General features: G+C 35.9%; 1 protein-coding gene across 5 annotated transcripts in view; it reads right to left on the bottom strand.

Moving 5' to 3' along the window:
* LOC109851522 (uncharacterized protein KIAA0930 homolog) overlaps positions 1-22,832 on the bottom strand; it is a 36,795-nt gene that overhangs the window by 8,760 nt on the left and 5,203 nt on the right. For 4 of the 5 annotated variants that reach the window (XR_002249870.1, XR_002249869.1, XR_002249871.1 and 1 more), the window contains exons 4-9: positions 22,558-22,667; positions 20,654-20,714; positions 18,456-18,515; positions 18,312-18,386; positions 17,421-17,561; positions 15,250-15,304 (exon numbers count right to left, since the gene is read on the bottom strand). Coding sequence is in view for 2 of the 5 variants with exons in the window: in XM_020421703.1 (XP_020277292.1) it covers positions 15,250-15,304; positions 17,421-17,561; positions 18,312-18,386; positions 18,456-18,515; positions 20,654-20,714; positions 22,558-22,667 (502 nt within the window). In the remaining 3 variants the exon portion in view is untranslated. The remainder of the gene's footprint in view (positions 1-15,249; positions 15,305-17,420; positions 17,562-18,311; positions 18,387-18,455; positions 18,516-20,653; positions 20,715-22,557; positions 22,668-22,832) is intronic. The other variant, XM_020421704.1, reaches the window with a different exon arrangement.

A 22,832-nucleotide genomic window follows, 5' to 3' on the forward strand; every position in this document is an offset into this window, starting at 1 on the left:
CCCGCCGCTATAGAAATAATAACTATAAATGATGTTTTCAAAACATGTTTGAAAAAAAAACACCATGGCATGATGTTTTTCTAAAAAACACTACAATAAAATCACTTTGATTACCAAACACACCCTTAGTCTTTTTATGTGATAATTTATAAACATGTTGCTTATATGCTTCTTTGTCTTATGTTGGAAAATATTAGTTTGAGTTGTGCGTCTCAATTCAGTGAGGCGCGTGCATCGTGTGCGTAAGAGACTTTTGCACCCTGCATTGCGCCTTGCGCCTCGATAACACTGTTCGAGAAATAAGGAGAGGATACACCACTCTAGTATAATCCCTCAATTTAATTACAAAATCACTATGTGCAAAAATATCTTCTTCCACCTGGGCAATAACATGATTATCTAAGTCTCAAGGACACTTACTTGGCCGCAAGTTACTGGACAGAGTGAAAAAAAAAGTTACTGGACAGAGTGAAATAGGAATTATACAATTACACATAGATATTGAACTTTGAGAAACATAGCAAAACAGAAAATCGAGTGAGGTTCGAGAAATTTAGCAAACCCTAAAGGAGGAAAATTTATAACTTGTGATTGACTGATCAGCTTTCAGAGAAATGGAAGGAGCTGAAGCGTGAGAAAAAGGAGGCAACAAAAATTACTACACAGACCCTTTTCCATTAGTAATCTTCTAGCAAGTGTATGATCTTTTGGAGCTGAAGGATCACTAAAGAGTACAATTTGCCTGTGTAGACCAGTTTTGATAAGGATATTTAGGCAAAAGGGTGTTAATATTCTTTAGCTAAAAGATATGGGTCTTAAACACAAAAATAATAATAATAATATTATTAAAAAAGATAAAAAAAAGAATGCTGAGTAAAAAGGCAGTCCAAATTTACCTGAAAATAAAAGTATCCCAGCTGATGATAGATCATAAGGGATAAAATATTAAACTGCAGAATCCTTCTAAAACCAAACCCTAACAAATATAAAAATTATGCATCTCTAAAATGTTACTTTTATGGGTGCATAAACCATTTAGTTGTCCCAGACTAGAGATTGACATAAATTGTAGTGTACTACTATGAAGTAGCATAAACATAATCAGTCACTCTAGCGGTTGTAGGCTAAGGCTGGCACAAAAAGTTATCCATACTGAATCCTAGAAATAAATAGTTCAACACAAACGATATAACCTGCGACATAGAGCACCTGTAAAATGGTCGAGGAGATGCATTTATCTACTTATTTATATATTTATCATATCGTGGGCACATATACAGGATTCACGTGCTTCCCAGGGAATAGAGCCATCCGTTGGGAATTTATTCAATTCAGCTTTAGGGACTGAAGTTACGTGCATGAAGAAAAAGATGCAACAATAAAAGAAGAAGGAAAGCGCTAATGCGGTAACTAATATGAAATCACTATATACGTCCAATATCTGAAAGTGCAACATATCTCTTCTCATTCCTAATCTCCATCATCAAACATCGCCTTCACCGGTTTAGCCATCTAAATAATTCACTTACAAGCAATGTTACGTGGGTACTTCTATCATGAAGCCGTACTCGTAGCGGACACGTACCTGACACGTATCCGTGCCCAAACTTCATGGACACTCATTGAATATAAGTATACATTTTTTTCAGTCATGTACTCAATTATGTGATATATGTTTTAATTTAAAACACTTGTCATACACTTTGGACGCATATCCTACCCTACACATCTATTTCTGAAAACTCAACTAGACACTGGTCAAGTTCATTTCAACCTATATCCAAGTTCAAAACTATGATTTTAACGGTCTTTCGGGTGTCTAGTTAAAAAATAAGCAATTTCCAATACATAATAATCAACAAAATAAAAGAAACTTAAAAATGCGATAGGAATTTTAATTCTAATAACACATGAATCAAATAATAATAATAATCTCTTATTATTTTCAACATATGTGTGTGTAGCCCTGTCCCGTACCCATTGTAGTACCCCTATACAAAATTTAAATATTATGTATTATCTTAAGAATCTTTATGCAAAGCACAATATTGATGGGGGCTATTTGTAAAATTTCCCAACCCCATTGTCCCTCACTGCCACCTCAATGTTGTGATAACTGTACTACAGGAGAGAAATGAGGCACCGCCTATAAGGAGAGAGAATAGAACAAAATGAGGAAAAGCCAATCAAAGAAAAAAAAAAGAAAAAAGAAATTTCCCATCTGATAACCCCCTAATGTGAAGAAAAAGGAATGAGAGAGAGAGAGAGAAGAGAGAGTTCAATTGCATTACAAACCTAAACCCTAAGGTATAATTTCTCTCCTTTCTTGCAAATTGAATTTCTATCTTGGTTAATAAATAATAATAATGAACAAGTTTTTGATTTTTGTATTTTGAGTAGAGGTTTGGGAATCAAATTGTTTGAATTAAAGAGAAAACAAAGGAGAGAAGGGGGAAAAAGAAAAAGAAGAAGAAGACCAGGATCAGAGATAGCAGAAGGATAAAGAGAGAGAAAGTGAAAAACTAAATTAAAATAATCAAAATTTCTTTGGGACCCTTGAGAATTTCAGAGCTGTTATATAGGTATTTAAAGTTAATGGAGAATTTCCATGTAGACCCATGTTCATATTAAACTTTGCTAAGGTTTGTATTGATTGAGAAATATGGTATGGAAAATTTTCCTCTTACCTGAAGTTTGCAAAAACTATAAACAGGTCCAGTAAGAACAAGTTAGAGTTATAAATGTGCAAGGATAACTATTTCTAGACCTTGCAGTTCACTGAATTGTGAACGAAGTTGGGACCATAAATAGGTGGGGAAATTTTCTTAAAGACCCTTGTTATTTACGCTGCTTGTAACCAGATCCAACTCAGTAATGTAAGACTATGTTGGAGTTGGAATATTATATACAGCCCCTTTGTTTGCCAAAATTTGTTAAGTCAAAAAATGTAAATAAGTGTTATAAAAATTATGATAAAATTTCTAAATTTAGCGATAAGCTAGGTGAACCCTTTTTATGGGTCTTAACTATTATTTAACCCTATTTGACCTAGATTACCGGGTGATTAGTATAAGCTTATATTATGGTATTAACCTTATAATTTTATACTATAGAATCTGATTGATATTGTTAAAGTTAGGAGAGAAAAGAGATTATTAGAGAGTTATCCCCTCACTCTATACTTTATTTATAGAGATGAATTAGTTACAAGTTAGTCTCTCAAGCAATTTGGGACTAAACTGATACTCTTCTTCTAACACTCCCCCTCAACCTAGAGCATATATATCATACATGCCCAGTTTGTCACAAATAAAGTCAACCCATGTTTGACCAAGCGGTTTTGTAAGAATGTTTGCCAACCGATCTACTGTCAATACATGTTTTGCCGTGATGATTTTATTCTCGAGCTTCTTGCAGACTACATGACAGTCGACTTCAATGCGCTTGGTTCTTTCATGAAACACGAGATTCTTAGCAATGCGAATTGCTGCTATATTATCACCATATAGATCCATGGGCCATTCTGGAGGGAGACCAATTTCTGTCAATAAGTCTCTGATCTAAACCATCTCTAGTGTCACATTTGGGATAGCTCTGTATTCTGATTCTGCACTGGATCGAGATACAACACTTTGCTTCTTACTTTTTTCATAACACTAAATTTCCTTCGAGAGAGACACAATATCCAATAGTTGATCTCCTATCAAAAGGACATCTAGCCCAATCTGCATCAGAGAAGCCTGTAACTCGTTGTGTCCTTGATCTGAGTAGAGAATTCCTCGTCCTGAAACCTTCTTCAAATACCTCAAAATTCTTATTACTGCATCCAAGTGAGTAGTTCTTGGTGCGGACAAGAACTGACTCACAACACTGACTGCGAATGTGATGTCAGGTCTAGTCACGTCAGATAATTCATTTTTCCCACCAATCTTCTATACTATCCAATATCTTCAAGAAGCTCCCCCTGATCTGTTAGTAGTTTTGAGTTCACATCTATTGGAGAATCACCGCTTCTGCATCCTAACATCTCAGTTTCTGAAAGCATATCCAAGACGTACTTTCTTTGTGACAGAATAATACCCTTCATTGACTTTACGACTTCAATACCTAGGAAGTATTTTAGAGAACCAAGATCTTTGGTTTGAAAATATGTTTGTAAATGCTTCTTTAGGCTGCCAATACCAGAAACATCATCCCCTGTAATTACAATGTCATCCACATAGACAACAAGCAGAATTCATTTCCTATTCTGAAATCGTCAGAAGACAGAGTGATCTTTCTGTGCACGACAGAGCCTAAATTCCTGAATAACTGATTCAAAACGTCCAAACCAAACTCTCGGAGATTGCTTCAGACCATAAAGTGATTTCTTCAGCCTACACACCTTCGCATTCTCCCCCTGAGCAACACAACCTGATGGTTGCTCCATGTAAACCTCCTCATCTATAATACCATTAAGAAATGCATTCCTGATGTCCAATTGATGAAGTGGCCAGTGATTTGTCGCTGTTAATGAGATAAAAATCTGAACAGATGTCATTTTTACCAATGGAGAGAATGTATCTAAGTAATCTAAGCCATACACCCGCGATAGCCTTTAGTAACCAGTCGGGCTTTCAGGCGTGCCAAAATTCCATCAGGATTCAATTTGACAGTGTACACACACTTGCAGCCAACGGGCCGCTTTCCTGGTGGAAGTGGGACCAAATCCCAAGTCTCATTCTGTCGCAAGTCCCTCATTTCGTCTTGCATCACTTGGTTCAAATCTGGAATAGACAAAGCTTCTGACAAATTCTTAGGAACCAAATATGAGTCGAGGGAAGTAACAAAAGATCGAAAGGTGGAGGAGAGGCGATCATAAGAGACAAAGTTAGAAATAGAATGTTGAGTACAAGTTTGTGTCCCTTTTCAAAGTGCAATAGGAAGGTCTTCCGTAGAAGGGGGTAAATTTGCACTTACTGATTCTGATTCTTCTGGCGGAGGACGTGGTGTTGAGGTCGACGTTGGCTTAAGAACAAGAGCAGAGCGACGATGATAAACTTGAATTGGGTCGTTAAACCGAGCGGAATCTTTACCAGTAGCGCAAATAGTATTGTCAGTGGATGAACCATCATCGTTAACCAATGACTCTTGTAGGATTAAATAGTCATACTCATCCGATAATAATGGAGTTGGAGAACTAGAATAACCAGATTTGTCTTCAAAGAATGTTACATTAGCAGATAACACAAGACGATTGAGTGATGGACAGAAATACTTGTAATATTTATATTTTCGGGAGTAGTCAAGAAAAATGCCTTTAATAGACCGAGAGTCAAACTTTTGTTTATTTAGACTGTGATAATGAACAAAGCACGGAGAGCCAAAAAAATTTGAAGGAAGCAAAAAGAGATCATCGTTGGGGTATAAAACTTTAAAAGGAATTTTATTTTGCAGAACAGAAGAGGGTATTCGATTAATCAAGTAACATGCTGTTAGGATAACTTCCCCCCAAAATACTTTGGGAACGTGACGATGAAATAGCAAGGTTCGAGCAATATCAACGAGATGTCTATTCTTTCGGTCAGCAACTCCATTATCAGATCAAATTTTTTTTATCAAAGTCTTGAATTGATTGACTATTTCAGAATAAAAGAGTTTAAATGTAGAAAAAACTTCAGACCTAGACTTGAAAAGGTAAATCCAAGTAACACAAGATAGATCATCCACAAAACTGACAAAGTACCGGAATCCCAATTTAGAAGTTATTAGGCATGGCCCCCAAACATCAGAATTAACAAGATTAAATGGCTTTGCAGCCCTCTTATTAACTCGATTAGGATAAGATACACGATAGTGTTTGCCAAGTTGATACAATTCACACTCTAAAGAGGAAAGAGATTTGAACTGGGGATTTAGAAGCTTGAGAACAGAAAGAGGATGTCCTAGCTGACAATGGTATTGTAAAGCTGATGAGTTTCTAATACAAGCTAAATGTTTGGTGCTTAAGTCTAGTTTATAATGGTCATTCTACTCATGTCCTGCCCCAATCATTTTCCTCGCGATTAGATCCTGAAAGACACAATGTGTAGGAAAGAATGTCACAGTATAATTTAGTAATTTAGTAATCTTACTAACAAATAAAAGGTTATAAGGAACACTAGGAAGATAGAATACAGAGGAAATGGGGAGACTAGGTGTAGGATTGGTGTTGTCAACACCCTGAATAGGTGTACGTGAACCATCAGCTAATATAACTAAATTAGATGTAGGAGAGAAAGAAGACAAGATATCTTGATTCCCAGTCATATGATCAGTTACACCTGTATCTATAATCCAAGTATGAGACGAAGACGATGCAAGTAAAGATAAAGATGTACCTGCACTTTTGAGAGTAGTGGATAAAGAGGAGGATGATGGTTGTGAACTTTGGTACTACTGGAATACTTGAAATTGCTGAAATTGACGCTACAGCTCTACATCCTGAAAGACTGAATGCAGTTGACTTTCACTATCAGATGAGGAGAAGTTGTCCTGAGCGGCCATGTAAGCACCATTCGCCTTCTTCTTTTCCAATTAAGGATAATTATATTTGAGATGTCCTGATTGGTGACAGTAATTACAAGTCTTTACTGAGTCATCGCTATTAGTATATCTGCCTTGAGATGGACCTCCATAGCCACCTTGTTGACCATCTTAGCCCTCAAAACGATCAGTGTGGTAGCCTCTCCCTTCAAAGTTGCCTCTACCTCTTCCAGGACCATCTGTATGACCCCCTCATCTATAAGACTGCCAACTCTGAGTGGCAAGCGCAGAGCAACCCACGATGGATGTAAGTGGCTATGTAGGGACAACATTCTTCAAAAAGTGACAAGTCTCAGCTAGAGAATCAATGACGAAACTCCGCATGATTTGTGGTCGAGCAGAGGAGTAAATGAAATCTAGGGTACCTTAAGTAGGTGAGTACAATAAGTTTGTTTCATTGATTTTGCATCTGTTTTACATCCCCAGTAATAGGAAAAATCTGATGAAGTTCCTCAGCCAGACGATTGAACTCATCATAATAATCATCTATGGGTTTACCATCCTGTTTCTTACGAAACAGCTCTTGAATAACTTCATATGCTCGATTAATATTACTGTTACTCCCATAGATATCTTGTAAGAAACACCAAAGTTCCTTCACTGTCATACACTGAATGACTAAATCCTGAATTTTAGGCTCTATAGTATTAATAATCTGATGTAAGAGAACACTATCATCTAATGTCCAAGACTCGGTGTCGGAGTAGGAGGGTCCGTCAACAAATGATTAATTTTTCCTCGGCCTGTCACGTAGATTTCAATAACACGCTTTCACTGAAAATAGTTAATTCTATCAACTTTTCGGTCAGTTATTCTACCAGAAAATATCTCTGAAACTTTCGTCTGGACCGTTAATTTAAAATTCTTGAGTTCCTCAGATCAGGTCATCATAAAACAGACGAGTAGAGATCAAGACAATACCCTCCACAAGTTGAACAAGTCTAAGAGCCCAAATGTTAACAATGCAAGAACCCGAAGGTTATCATATAAGAATTCCAAGATTAAAATGTAAGAGTCCGAAGGTTAACATGAAACCCGAAGGTTAAAATTCAAGAACCCGAATCTTTTTTGGATAACAATTTGCAGATCTAAATCAGATCTGAAAACAAAGGGACATGGAAGCGACAATCATCGACGGCGAACGGGAGTTGTCGAGAAAGATCGGATCGGTGAAGTGGATCTGGATCTGGAGTTTCCTCCGTGGACCACCGATTCAACGATCCGAGTCGGACGTGAAGGATATTTCACATTGATGTTTCGATTGTGAAAACAAGAACTGAAGTGAATATCTTAGCAAGGTAAGATAAACACTCTTCTTAAGATCAAATTCAAGTTTGAACTTGAGGAAACACCGAGCAAGGTAAGATGTCCAAGTTGTCAAGGAAGTAATTAGCAACGAACAAAGCAAGTGGCAGCAGTGACGAATGAAGCACGCAGCGACGGATTTGATCTTTGACGGCTAGGGTTTCGAGAGAAAGGAGAGGAGGCGGCAAAGGTTTCAAGAGAGAGGAGAGAAGGCGGCTAGGGTTTCGAGAGAGAGGAGAGGCGACAGCTAGAGTTTAGGAATTAGGGTTAGGGTTAGAACAAGTGGCAGTGGGAATTAGGGTTAGGATTTAGGGTTTATGAGGCTCTGATACCATGTTAAAGTTTGGAGAGAAAATAGATTATTGGAGAGTTATTCTCTCACTCTATATTTTATTTATAGAGATGTATTAGTTATAAGTTAGTCTCACAAATAATGTGAGACTAAACTAATACTCTCTTCTTCTAACAGATATCAAGGGGAATCAAATTTTAGGAAATTCGTATCTGCTAGAGATGAGTTCATTTTTCACTAGTATTTTCATAATATAAATTGCATGAGTATTACATATCTAAATGATCTTGTGCGCAAAAAATAATTATTCTATTATTTATCATGAAATAATTATTCTATTATTTATCATGCATATTAATTCGAGCTTTTTTTGTTGTGGCCTCATCAATAGTATGATTTTGATTCGTATGAAATTATTAAAAGTAAATTTGATTTCATATAAAATATGATAAAAGATTTTGGTTCTCATGCGATCTCAAATAATTGTGAATATTGCTTTATTTCAAAGCAAGTAAAGAAAAGAAGCATTTTGAATGTATTTCAATAGTTTAACGGATTCAAGGATTTTTCCATGACTTAGTATCTTATACAAATAAATAAAGTGAATTCCGCAAACTGTTTTAACTAAGATGATGAGTTTTACACTCGTCTACTTGATTCGAAAGCTTTGACAATTTTGATAAGGGATGTGTTTCTGATTTAACAAGTGATTCTCGATGTTTTCAAAACCTCAGAAAGTCCACTATGGAGTGTTTTGTCTGTACCTGTCATATGGTGAATGCACCTTTATTTTGCCCTTCTGAAATCTGTTCTGGCCCTTTTGGGCAATTCTGATCTGGCCGACAACCTATAGCAGTATTAGGTGCATCTATTCCTCGGGAATTATCCATTCTGGTGATGCGCATTCTCATGCTATTGTGCTATAATATTCGTAGCCTTATTATAACTTATGAGGTGATTCTTGCAACTTCGTGAACAATTCATCGAGAATTTGAGATGCTGACTATTGATTGTGAATTTGAGAAAACGGTAATATTTGGTTTTGCAAAAGCTTCATAGTCTGATTTCTTTCTCACTATTTATCTTGATTGTAAGAAGTCTAATTCAAGAATCTATGACAACGTATTTAGTTTGCATATAAGAAAGAGCTTTAAATTATTGCATTCTTTCCTGAAAATACCAAAAATATGTTTTTATGCAATACTTTGTCATATCAGAATTTCATGTGCAAAACCTATAATTCAATATTTTTGAAAATTACTATTTTGTTACATATATAGGAACTCTAGTAGGAAATGTTCTCAGTGAGCTTTAGTTAATCCCATCATTTTTAAATTTTTTCAGATCTGACGTAGCTTCGCATATAAACTGGATTTTTGGTTGTGGCATGTTGCTAGGAGGCGTTAATATGGGAAAGCCTCTCTTTTGTGTTATGTACAGCCGAACAACATATTTTGGTTTTGTAAAATGTTTGTAATGGTAAACTTTCAGGTTGTACGTACTGATTATATATATAGTTTGCTCTGAGCTTCTACCATCAACAAGTTTGTATACTCAGAGAAAATGTTATGTGATATGAAATGTCAGGCTTTACACTTGTACGTGATGTGTCTTATTCGCAGGTCATTGCTGTCGTGCAACCAAATTTATCTTCGCTGCTATTTTTGGGGGCGTGACAGCCATACTCGTATCTGCACCCGTTACCATCCAACTTAGCTCACAAGTAACAGGTCTGAAAATTATTCGTCCTTTAGTTTATTTCATAATTTTTCATATTTACTATTGTATTCACTTCATTCACTAGGTCCCATAGCCAACTTCACAAACCCTAACCGGAAGAAAAAGCCCACCGTCCGCCATCCAAATGAATAAACAAAGAAACTAAAAAAAATGGTATCCAACAAAGGGAAAGAAATTATGTTAAACAAAGTATTAAGTACATTGTAAGCAATTATTCTCAGTTCAGACCAAAAGAAAACCAGCTTCATTTTTAACAAGCAATCGAATCTTTATTAAAAGAATTTTAGCCTTAGCTACTTGTAAGCACCACTTATCCCTTTTTGCAACTTATATTTTACTTCATGCCATTTGATTTACCTATATTACCAACAAACATTATTAACTATTTTGAGTATATACTGTAGGCGTCAAAAAATGCTAATAGATATCCCAGACATAGAGAAAATCACTCAAAGGTACCTCATACTGCTTTAAGAAAATCAAAGCAGGTATGAACTGTCTCGCCAGCGAGACAGGCTTTGCTGTCTCGCCTGCGAGACAGTGTTTGCTGTCTCGCCAGCGAGACAGGCTTTGCTGTCTCGCCAGCGAGACAGTATTTGCTGTCTCGCCAGCGAGACAGTGTTGAAATGGTCAAAACTAATTTTTTTTTAACTGCCCTACACGTGTCCATTAACTGCCAAGGGACGTGGGAAACATCGTGGGCGAAAATCACGTGGATAACTGCCAAAATAACGGAGTTTGAAACGTGGGAGAACAGTTACAGCGAGAAACTGTCGTTTTCCGAGACAGTATTTACTGTCTCGCTGGGCGAGACAGCAAATTTACTGTCTCGCGGGTCGAGACAGCAAACGCTGTCTCGCCCAGCGAGACAGTAAACACTGTCTCGCCGTACTGACTTCTTCGATTGTTAAGTTTTTGCAGTTACTGACCCTTGAGGCTATAAATACCCCCCTAGGGTCACTTCTGACGAGGATCGAGCATTTGTTAGAGCATTCCAGAGCAGAGAGAGAGCAGATTTGAGTTCTTTTCTTGCAACGCCTTGAAATTAAGCTTCGACTTGATTTTAAGAAGAACGACTATCTTACTTCGATAAGATATCGTTTCAATTTCTACTTCGATAACGAAGTTAGAATCATAAGCCCCCTCTTCACGATCTGTGAATCGGCGGTCCACGAACCAAAGCGTTCCCGGCACAGGCAAAGTCCCACTAAAACGAGAATTGATAGACGATTTTCGTGTTTGTTTCTCAAGAGTTGTAATTTTTGTTTTGTTGTGTAGAAAAAGTCTTATAAAAAGATTATTCTTTCGAATTTGTTGTAATCGAACAAAGTTATAATGAATTCCACAGCAACGACTTTTGAACCAAACATATACTAGACACAATTGCTATGCCCCTGCACGCACAGGTGGGTTTGGTTTCTTTGATTTATATATCTTTTTTTTTTGGTTCACTATAAGTTTCTTTTTTCTTATAAAAGAAGCACAAAATAAGGGTGTGGACGATTTTTATTTCAAAATTAGATGGTTTAACCCCTGATCTTTCCTTTATAATATCCCTCTTTTTTGTAATATTATAAAATTAAAAAAGAAAAAAATAAAAATAAAATGCAAGCTGACGGAATAAGTTTGTGGAAATTTTTATTTCAAAATTTTAAATTCATAATTAGGGAGGGACAAGTGGTATTTTTTTAGATGTAAGGCCAATTGATGGGGCCTTCTCACGCTGAATATCAGCTCTCAATCCAATGTGAAATGCAGAAAGGGCAAACCGAGTTTCCTGGATATTTCAATAGTAAACTAAGTCGTCGAACTTGTCTATGTACTCCGCCATGGACAACTTTCCCTGACGCAATGTGGACAACTAATCCATCGGCCTATCTAAATATGAGGATGTGAGATATTTTTCTTTGAGCTTCTCTTTCATCTCATCCCATGTCTCAATGAGATCCTGATGTGCCCTAACCAACTGTCTCTCTATTGAGGTCCAATAGATCTTGGCCGACCCTATTAACTTCATTCAAGCAAACCAGATCCTATGACTCGGGGACATGTCGTATCAATCAAAATAATGATCCATGCCTGCTATAAACTCTTAGGGTTTATGCGTCAAAGGATGAAGCCTCTATCTTAATTTTCCTAGTAATGTCATCTTCTCTAGGCCTAAAAATGGTATCATGCCTTCTAACAGGTTGGAGTATGTTCCCACGGTCACCTCTAATAAGTTTTCTATCGTTCCATACTGGAAGGTCATCATTTGGCTCACGAAATCGAGTGTCTAGCTAGTCTACATGTGCAACGACTTGTTTGTGTTTAGTTTTATCTTCATGAACATGTTAAGGATCTTGGTGAGTGCCGTGATTTGTGCTTATGTGTCATTATGAGAATTATCCATAGTGTTTCCAAAGATCCTAACACTGCGTAGCATTGACTGATCTATCCTAAGCTTTAAACTAAATGATAGGGAAAGGAAGCATAGACATCTGTTAAGAATGATTATTTAGATAAAATAAAATAAAAAACAAATAATTGCAATTGCATTTCTTATTTATAAAGAAAAGATACAAGCACTTCACATGCTGGCAACTCACATGCTTAATACTAGCTAGAATTCACATGCGAGGTTTCTCGCAAACATTCATCTCTCTTTTCAAATGAAAAACACTATTTATAAGAAACCTAAGAAGATAAAAAAAACTCCTAACTAAAAAAGAGATAACATCAAATAATATCCTAACTAAAAGAAGATAACATCAAATAATATCTTAAACAAAGTAAAAAGATAAAATAAAATAAAACCATAAATAATTTATCTAATCCTAATTGAACTAAATTAGATCCAATCTTCATTAAATTATGTCTAGATTCAGATCTGAATCTATTCTGCATCACTAGTAGTAAACCATAGTAACACTAATCTATTTTTATATACAGAGGATTTAAACTATTTTCTCCACATCTCTACCATATTAGGTAGTTAAATTTATTCTTCTACATACAAAATAGCAGATATAGTAACTACTAATCTATTTTTCAAAAATATAAGGTCTTCACGTGTAACGACTAATCTATCCTCTCTATAAAAATTGAAATGTGAGTAAATTCTACTAAACCCCCAATAAGTTTTGGCGTTTGACACTAAACCCCAAATATCTTTGATACTCTCACAAATCCTAAAAAAGTTTGGGAAGAAAACTACCAAATTAACATTGCGGCTTCGTTTGGTATGCGGGAATAGGGTGGAATGGAATGGTCATTCTCACTTCTCATTCCTTCCTACCAAAAACACAATCTTTTTTGAAGTTGGAATGCCCATTCCCACTTCTCATCAATTCCCACTTTATGTGGGAATGAGCATTCCCACTTAAATGGGAATCAATAAAATATATAATTTTAAAATACGTTCATTCCCACTCCATTTTATAAATTACACCCAAACGTGAGAATGAGAATGACTATTCCATTCTCACATTAATTCCATTAAATTCCTTCTTCCATTTCATTCTCATTTGAGTCCATTCCCGCGTACCAAACGAGGCGTGCTAGTTCATGTGTGGTCAAATGGCCAAAATATCCCCGATAAATTTTGGCAAAAAATGCACAATAAGTTTTTTGTCTTGTCACTTAAGCCCTAATAACTTTTGGTAGAAAACATCAATAATGGTTGTTTAAAATTTTTAGGGTTTGTTTGTAATTTTTGAATTTTTCAGGAGGTTGTTTATAAATTTTTGATTTTAAAAGGAGTAGTTTGTAATTTTTGATTCTTGCAGAACTATTTGGAATATCCTAATTTTTTGGGTAGTTGTTAGTAATTTTGAACGGTGAGGGTTTTTTTGGAAATTTTTAGATATTTCAGAGGGTTGTTTATAATTTCCATATTTTTCAAGGATTTGTTTGAAGTTTCTAGATTTTTTTGCGAGGTGTCTGTTATTTTCCGAATTTAAAAATGGTTGCTAGTAATTTTTAGATTTTTCAAGGGTTGCTTATATTTTTATACTTTCCAGAGGGTTATTTGTGATTTTATGCATTTTTCAAGGATCTTTTGTAATTTATGTGTTAATCTGCAAATAGGAATGATTTCAGAGGTATATATTGGTCCTGAGGGATAACGTTCGTCAATGTAAATTTATGGGGTAATGCCCTTATGGATTAAGTGCCAAAATCAAAATGTATTGAGGATTTTCGAAAATTCCTAAACTTATCGAGGGTTTAGTGCCATACGACTAAACTTATTGGTGGTTGAAATTTAACTTCTAAAAAAAATTAAGTATGGCCTTGTGTCAATATTTTGAGATGTAAAGCTAATAGTAAATAAAATAGTTACTATCATTAAAAATATGCCTACTAGAATTTTTAATTATGAATAATTATGATTTGATCATGATTACCAAATATTTGACTACAATTAGAAGTATCTAATTATGGATAGAATGAATTCGATGAGTATTCTTAGGTGAATATATGATTAGGTGTCACATGCCACCTTTTGATATGACACATGGCAGTTTTTTGTGCCTTCAGGAATACTACCAATTTCTCATTTCCCATTATATATAAAAGAGGGATTTCTCCCATTTAGTTTCTAATTATTGCTCAATTTGGCAATTGGTTCAAAGTCAAACAGTGGCTTTAACTTTCCAACATAAACAATAAGGAAAAATATCCAATATGTTTGTACCCAAATTTGTGATTGCAGCAAAAAAAAGGGGGGGAGGGGAGTTTGGATGTTGACTGATGAGGGACATAGTACAAGGAAAATTTTAAAAATCGCACACTCTACATGCAAGCAAATGTAAAGCCTAACAACAAATTAGTGTCCTACCAATGTGAAAACCAAACTAAAGAGGAGTAAAGAGGAATTTTCCACAAACAAATTTTGATTGACGACTATGCTATGTCAGCTTCTAATATGCACATAGTTACTTAAAACCAAGTGTTAAAAACTATTTGTTTGAAAGGGGAAAATAGATAAGACCACCATATTCATAGATACCACTCAAAATTGCAGAGAGGGAACAAAAGAGGAGAATGAGATCGATGCAAAGGGAATTCATGATGAATGTAAATATTTGAAGGGCATAGTTGAAATTGTGAGCCGTCTGCAATTTAAGAGCAATAAAGAGAGGAGAAGCCAATGTAAAAAATAGGACTAGAATTCCTTCTAAAGTGTGTGGTTATCCCCCACTTGCAGCTTCAACTTTATATTATATTAGTTACCTTGTTGCTATTTAGAGAACATAATTCCAGTAAGCTTCAGCTAGACATTAGTTGAATTTTTTGAAAGCTGAGTAAGATATGATCAAAATCATTAAAAACCAAGCGGAGACTTCTAAAGTAGATGACCAACATACCATCAAATGCTTCTCGGACCATCTGATAGCTAACAAATCCTGAGAACAGAGTAAGCTGCAGATATACACAATAATAATGTCAAGAGAAACTTCGAATTCTCAAGAAAATATGCTAAATTATATAGTGATCCTAAAGAAGGCCATAATACTGAGCAAGTAATAACATGTTTAGTAATAACAAATAATAAAAAGAAAACTATTATGGAGCGATTCAACAGGGCCCAAGACACAAATTTTTAAGTCTCGTCAAATTTGCAGCCAACGGCATGCTTATATTCAAACAAACGCGAATATTGTGGCTGACCCTAATAAAAATTTGTTTCTGGGTTACACATGAGCTAGGAAGAAAACACATGGCTCAAGGTTATCTTATTACTCTAGGTCTCATTATTTGACCCTTCCATGTCATAAAAGCGAAACAATAAATGAAACCCTATTTATTGTGACTATGCATCCATAGAATTTAATGTGATTAGGGAACAACCGGAGAACATCATATTAAAATCGGCTAAAATACCAGATCGACCTAAAAAGTGACTCTCTTTAACAACTTTGGCCTAAAAAGTGACACTGGTGACGCTTTGACCTAAAAAGTGAAAAATTAGCGACACAGATGCCCTTCCAATCATCGGAGGTAATTTTTAAGTTAAGGGAGTTTTGCATACAGACCCCTCAATCTCCCATATCATTCAGATTTATCCCTCTACCAACTCCCTAAATTATGAAATTTGTATAAATAATACCCTCCTTCCCACCATCTCCTTTATTCTCTTCTCCTCCATATCCCTAAAACTCCCTCCTCTAACCGATTCCGCCCTCATTTTCCATATCCTTACTCTTACTTTCTCCATTCCACCTTCTCCTCCCAATCCCCGACCTCCCCCTCCTCTCTCCCACTCCTTTTCCCTCCTTCTCCGCTTCCCCTCTCCAACTCTCTTCCTCTCTCCTGCCCCTCTCCCTCCTTTTTCCGACCACTCCCAATCCCCAACACTAAACATTCTATCAAAAAACCCAACCTCCTTCTCGTCTACCTTTCCTACACTCTCTCCCTCCTTGATCCGTCCACTCCCTCTTCACCCTCCAATCATAAAAAATTAGAGAGATTAAGAAGAGGTGGGGTTGGAGAAAGTGGAAAGGGAGGAGGTAAGAGTGAGGGTGTGAAAAATGAGGGAGAGAAGAGAGCAAGAGAGAGGAGGGGAAGTTGAGGATCGGGAGGAGATGGTGGGAAGGGAGGGAGAGGAGACATTTTTTACAAATTTTAGAACTTGACGGGGTAAATCCAAAAATATAGGATATTTGAGGGGTATGTATTAAAAAATTCATTATTATTTCGCTTAAAATTACCTCTGGCGATTGGAAAGACATGTGTTGCCAATTTGTCACTTTTAAGTCGAAGTGTCGCCGGTGTCACTTTTTAGGCTAAAGTGGTAAATGAGTGTCCTTTTGTAGGCCAATCTGGTATTTTAGCCGATTAATTAAAAAAAGGAAAAAAAACTACAATTAGCTATACATGTCAAAATATTAATAGAAACACCCATAACTGACATACATTGCCTCATAGACTAAAAACCATTTATTACTACGAATCCATCTCAACAAAAATCCGCGAATGTTTTTAAAATATATCATCCCATCAACCCACTGATTTGACTATTTTGAAACCCTTCCGAATCAAATTTTAATGGGTTTAGAATATTTAAAACCATAGATTTTAGCAACTTGTTATCACAATCCATCCATTTTAGGTCCATTTGATGCACATATAAAGAGTCAGAAGACTTTTTTAGGCATTTTAGATTAGCTAGATAATATTTAAAGTTAATTCTGCTTGCACTACATAACATATGTACTTTGTGGGAGATATCATCCTAGCTCAAATGGCTATATATGGAATCAAGCTATACAAACTTGACAAAAGAACAAGCTGACAATTTTTGTCCGTGTGTAACACAATCTCTGCAGTTTCCAAACACAGAAACACATCCAGTAAATTTCTTAAGTAACATCAAATAAATTATGACAAAATTTAGACAAAATGTGCAATGGCCTCCCCCTTGATATTACACAACTGCATGAACATCATGAAATACCTGAATGATTGTATACAAGAAGCAAAAAGGAAATATCTACTGGAAGCAGTTTAACTCAGACCATGTAGGTGTAATTCATACCTTTGATATTTTGCCTCTGTCAGAATCACTGTCATTTCTTTGATGCCTATAAGAATCAGAATCAACATTTTCTGCTGGAAAAGCTGCTCCACCATGTGCATTCAGAAGGACACAAAAGCAATGATCTGTTTCCGTCAAAACCTGCATAAGTTCAAAATGTTTCTTATTTTAGTCAATTGTCAATCGGATACAAGTGTAAGAGAGTTTTTAAAGCGAATACAAACTAAACTTGCTGGGTTTATAGAAAACAATTAAACAAAGAACATGTTAAGGAAGAACAAAAGCTAAATTGACCATTGTATAAGATGTGATAAACTAGAAAGATGCAGATTACTAATGGAGAAACATTCTGGAAACATGTTTTAGGCTACCAGAAAACATATATATATTGCCCATTATCACCTATGTCATTTTTTCCCCTTCACACTCACTATTCGTTGGAGATCCCTCTGTGAATCTAAGACTGGATCCATGTGACGCTTAGCTGGTTAGCATCACCATATATTGTCATTGCATTATAAGCATTGCCCATAAAACATTTACCAATGCACATTTTAAGATAACAGAAACTTTACAGTGACTAATAACCAAGTTGCCAGCTGAAGGGATGTTTTAGAAGCATTGCCCACAAAACATCTATCAATGCACATTTTAAGATAACAAAAAATTTACAGAGACTAATAACCAAGTTGCCAGCTGAAGGGATGTACATGATCAAGTACACAAGGTGGTTGGAAAAAAAAAGTCAAAAAAAACTTTATCCAAGTATAATAATAGCTTCTCATCTGAAGTATAGGTTCATATGCAGGCCATGGCCCATGAATGAGTAAGCCCTAGAAATTCCCAAGTAATTGAACTTTAGAGTACACTAAGTCATATATGATGGCTTACCACTGCATCAAACGTGTCATCAAAATCATCAACTGAAAAAGAAATATTTGGATAAGCAGGTAAAGTTTCCACCGCCTGAGAACAAATTAGAGATGTAAGTAAAGGAAAAATAAGGATAGTTAGAAATAAACCAACACAACTAACCTTTTTATGGTCCAATTGAAAATTAACGCGACTAGGAGATGCATAAACTGTCTTCACAACCTGTTCATAACTTATCACTGTAACAATGTTTGAACTTGAAGCTACCCACTAATAAGATAAAAACATGCACAAGCCCACCATCCATCTACCCTTCAACTGGAAGATATCTCCAAACCATGGGTTATTCTAACAATGTCATGAGAAAGCATTGTACCATGAAATAAAAATCTCTCAAATACGGTTCAACAAAATCAGAATCAAGATGCAAAGATGGTGCCTAGCCCGCCTAGGTTTAGACGGTAGCTAGGCCGCCGCCTAGGTCTTATGAGCGGCTAGGAGAATGTAGGCCACTTACGCGGAGTGTACCAATCTTGATCGTAATTTTCTCCGCTGCAGTCTCTATGTCCTCAAACCTTTCTCTAAACTCCTATGGCCCCCTCCACTAATTGTGAACACCTCCTCCACGGCTCCACCTCCTTTGACTTTTAGAAAATCTTATCCACCACCACTTAAACGAAAAAAGAAATAAGCCTAGGCACTAGGCGTCAGTACAGCGCCTAGAGGTGCCTAGCGCTTTCTATGTCATTGACATTTATTATCAATTACTGTAACCAAAAAAATAAAAATAAAAAGGAAAACCGCTTAGGCCTGTGTAGACTCCTGCCTAGGCACCTAGACTTTGGTGTCGGGTCCGACACCTAGGCCGTGTAATGCATTATGTAACCTTGGCTACATCATTATCATCCCAGAAGGTGCCCAGTAGAATCAGGGTAGCGACAGAACAGAACTTAAGGCCAAGATATCCTCATAAATAATTGATAACATTTTCATTACTTGTTAAACTAGTCATTTCTACGAGTTGATCCAAATTCCTATTTAGAAAATGTCCAAATGAGTTTCGACAAGGATCTAGAATCAGAAAGAAAATAACTGGTAGGGGCTAGGGACCAAACCTAACCGTTGAACTAGGTCAAAGAACTGAGAAAGACAAAACACAACAAGCTTCTTTTATTAGGGATTTACAGCTAACTCAGAGTCCAATATGCAGGAGACAGATTAAAAATATAAGAGTAGAGTTTTAAATCATAGGAAAATGGACGACAGCTGAAGAGGTCAACAGTTTTAATCTTATTTATAATTATCACCTATGTTACCTGGATACTTCTAATATGGAGCTGTATGCGTACCTAGCAGGTGTCATACCCATACTCGTACCCCACACTTTTTGGATATTCCTTAAATATATGCATATATTTATTCAGACATGTACTCAATATACAGTGCATGTCTATTCGTCATACACTTCTTGGATATATATCCTACACTTCACTTCAATTTTTAACTTGTTAGATAAAGGTTGAGTTGGTTTCAGCTTTAAAAGCTACAATTTAAAAGAGTCGTTTACATATATAGCTAAGAACTATGATTATATCCCATGAGTTTTAGTCGTGTCCTCATACCCTACCTTATACAAATTTGTTGTGTCATGTACCCGCACCCGCACCCACGCCCGTGCAATTTAGATTATCACGAAATACAATTCACATTCGAGGCTAACATTCTTTTAGAGTAAATTCCAGAAAACGCTTCAAAGCTTGGGACGAAACCCCTTTGAACTTTGTTTTTTCCACTAAACCCCCCAACTTCATTTTCCTTGTGCACAGGTCAATGTTGGTGCTCCGGATGTTTTTCTTTCTCTTGTTTAAAGATTTCAAATCTCATTTATTCCCTACTGAATCTTTGCTTTTAATATTAGATGAGATTTCAGGTTAATTTTTCACAATGGTTTCCTCATCCAAACCCATTCAATTGAAGCAATAATTTTTATGTTCAAGTGTCAGTGCACAGATCTTTAAAATTGTAACCAACCATGGCTCAGATTATGGTTCAAATCTGATGGCCTTAAAGTTGGGGGTTTCGTGGGAAAAGTTAGGCCCTCAGTAAATAAAGTTCAAGGGGGTTTCATGGGACACAGCCCAAAAACGTATCCTTCTTTTTATTTCCATGGAAAGAAAGTTCTGAAATAGTTTAAGCAAACAATAACAAATAACAAAAAGAAAATAAAAAATTTATAGTAAAGATTAAAAATATCAATAAATATAACATAAAGATGATAAATCCCAGGAATTTTATCACCATTAAGAAAATGAGAGCTTCTAGAAGAAAATGTAGATAAATAAATAGCCATCAAAATGCACCTTGTATATGGGAGACAATGACGTATCTTCTCCATTTTGATGTCTGCGCAGAGCCTGAATACTATGTAAATAGAAAAATTAGAATCTTTACAATCTGAGTATCTCCAAAGTGGCAGACGTTTTATGTTCACATCATCTATTGAGTGCTGTGGACATAACAATACAAAAGCACTAACACTTTCTGTTCTCGACACAGTGGTAAAGTAACATGCAGTTCCTATTCTGTAAATGGAATGGAAAACAAAGAACAACAATAAATAGAACTCTAACAAAAAAAATCATGTTTGATATCTCTTATTCAAAACTGGAAGACACCTAACATATGTGTTTTTAGCAGGTTGCCCAGAAAGCACATGATATTGTAACGTAAAAGTTTTCTAAAGCCTCAATGCCTAAGCCTTAGATATGAATTCTCCCTTGGGTTGGTGTCATTTATGCATATTCCATAACTTGGCAATATCCATCAACTCATTAAAGTGAAGATTGACTGAGACTCGAGGTATTATTTTCCCTTCACATAAAATTGAACTTATCATACGGCAAAGTTCAATATAAAGTGAATCTTATCACCAACAGAGATTGAAAGGCACCTAGCAAAGTGCATGATTTTCCATTTTTCTCTGGTTCATGGTCAAATGTGTATAAATTACTGACTGGACAGCAAACAACGTGATGAACTTCTTAACATCAATTGATGTGTTCTCGACTATAGTTCTTTAATCAAAAGGAAAGGAGAAGAAAAAGTCTTTTCTATGAATGACTACACGGTGGCAAGGTGGATGAGCATCTTCCCATTTGGATTATTTAGAAGAATTGAACTTACTAATATTAAGTAACTGCTGCAGAAGATAGAAGCAACTCTAAGAATGCTGCAAACCATCAAGTAGGTTAAATTAGTTTTAGCTATGTTCAAACAAAGCCAGGACCTCTGATGGCTGGCATGCCGTTGCTGTTCCGTCATATTTACTGCTTCATTATCCTATACTTCACTCGTTACCCTTTCTAAGACAGAAGGCAGCCATGGAACATATGATTTTGCACTAAAGCTGGTGAGTGATCTGATATGTTTTGTCTGTCAAACCTTTTAAAAGTACCTCTTCTGAAGTTGATTTTATGTGATTGACTACACATCATTGACATTTATCTTCACGTATTAAAGTCCCGTGCTCCCATGCTCCCTCACATGTAAAAGAACCAATATGGCAACTAACCATATCAATTGCCATCAATATGGACATGCACACAACTAGTAGCAAAGTGTGCAAGAATGCCAACTAAATTAAGTTGTTAGGCATAAAAACAGGGTTGGGGCCATACGAAATATTGATAGAAAAGTATGATGGAGAAGATGGTCTAGAGAAACAAATACTGGTTAGAAGAACTCATGAAAGATGTCATAAAATTGGCATATGTACCTAACACCTTTGTTAACTATCTATTTTCCGTTTTGTATTTCCAAAAAAAAAGTCCATTTCCATATGGACATGAATGCTAGTAGCAAAGTGTGCAAGAATGGCCTACTAAATTAAGTTTGGAGGAATAAAAAAAGGATTGGGTCCATATAAAAAATCCACAGAGAAGTATGAAAAATCTCCTGGAGAAACTGGTCGATAGAGAAATAAATACCGGTTAGAAGAAGTAATGAAAGATGTCATAAAACTGGCACACGTAGCTAACAATTTCGTTAACTCCATTGTCAGATAAATTGTAACTTGACAAATGCATTATTTGAATATCCAAAGTCATCAAATGCTTTATGCGAAATGGCTACAAATATGAAACCAAACTAGTTACAGCGAAAAGAAAGAAAGGTTCAGGTGGAATTTTATTTTCAACACTAAATGAGCAAGTTAATTTAAAAGCACTCCATCTGATAATAAACTGATGCAAAGGAGTGAGTATACCTGCAAATTGCAACTGTGACTGTAAAGGATGTGTGAGCAATTAAATTCAAGTAAAAAGAACGTCTCCAGTCCACATTTGCAGGAATTCCACCAAGAATTTTCTCCAACTGCTTAACGTGAAAAAGAAAAAAAAAAGGCATGAGTGAGACGAATAACAAATATACCAGGAAAAGATTTCATATAACAAAATGTTGAGTTTTTCAGTCATGGCTTTAAATACTCCTATCCGATAAAAACACAAAAATCCAAAACCTTTAAGAGACTCCTATCTGTGT

This window comes from Asparagus officinalis, chromosome 8 (assembly GCF_001876935.1).
Source record: "Asparagus officinalis chromosome 8, Aspof.V1, whole genome shotgun sequence".
Classification (NCBI taxonomy): domain Eukaryota; kingdom Viridiplantae; phylum Streptophyta; class Magnoliopsida; order Asparagales; family Asparagaceae; genus Asparagus; species Asparagus officinalis.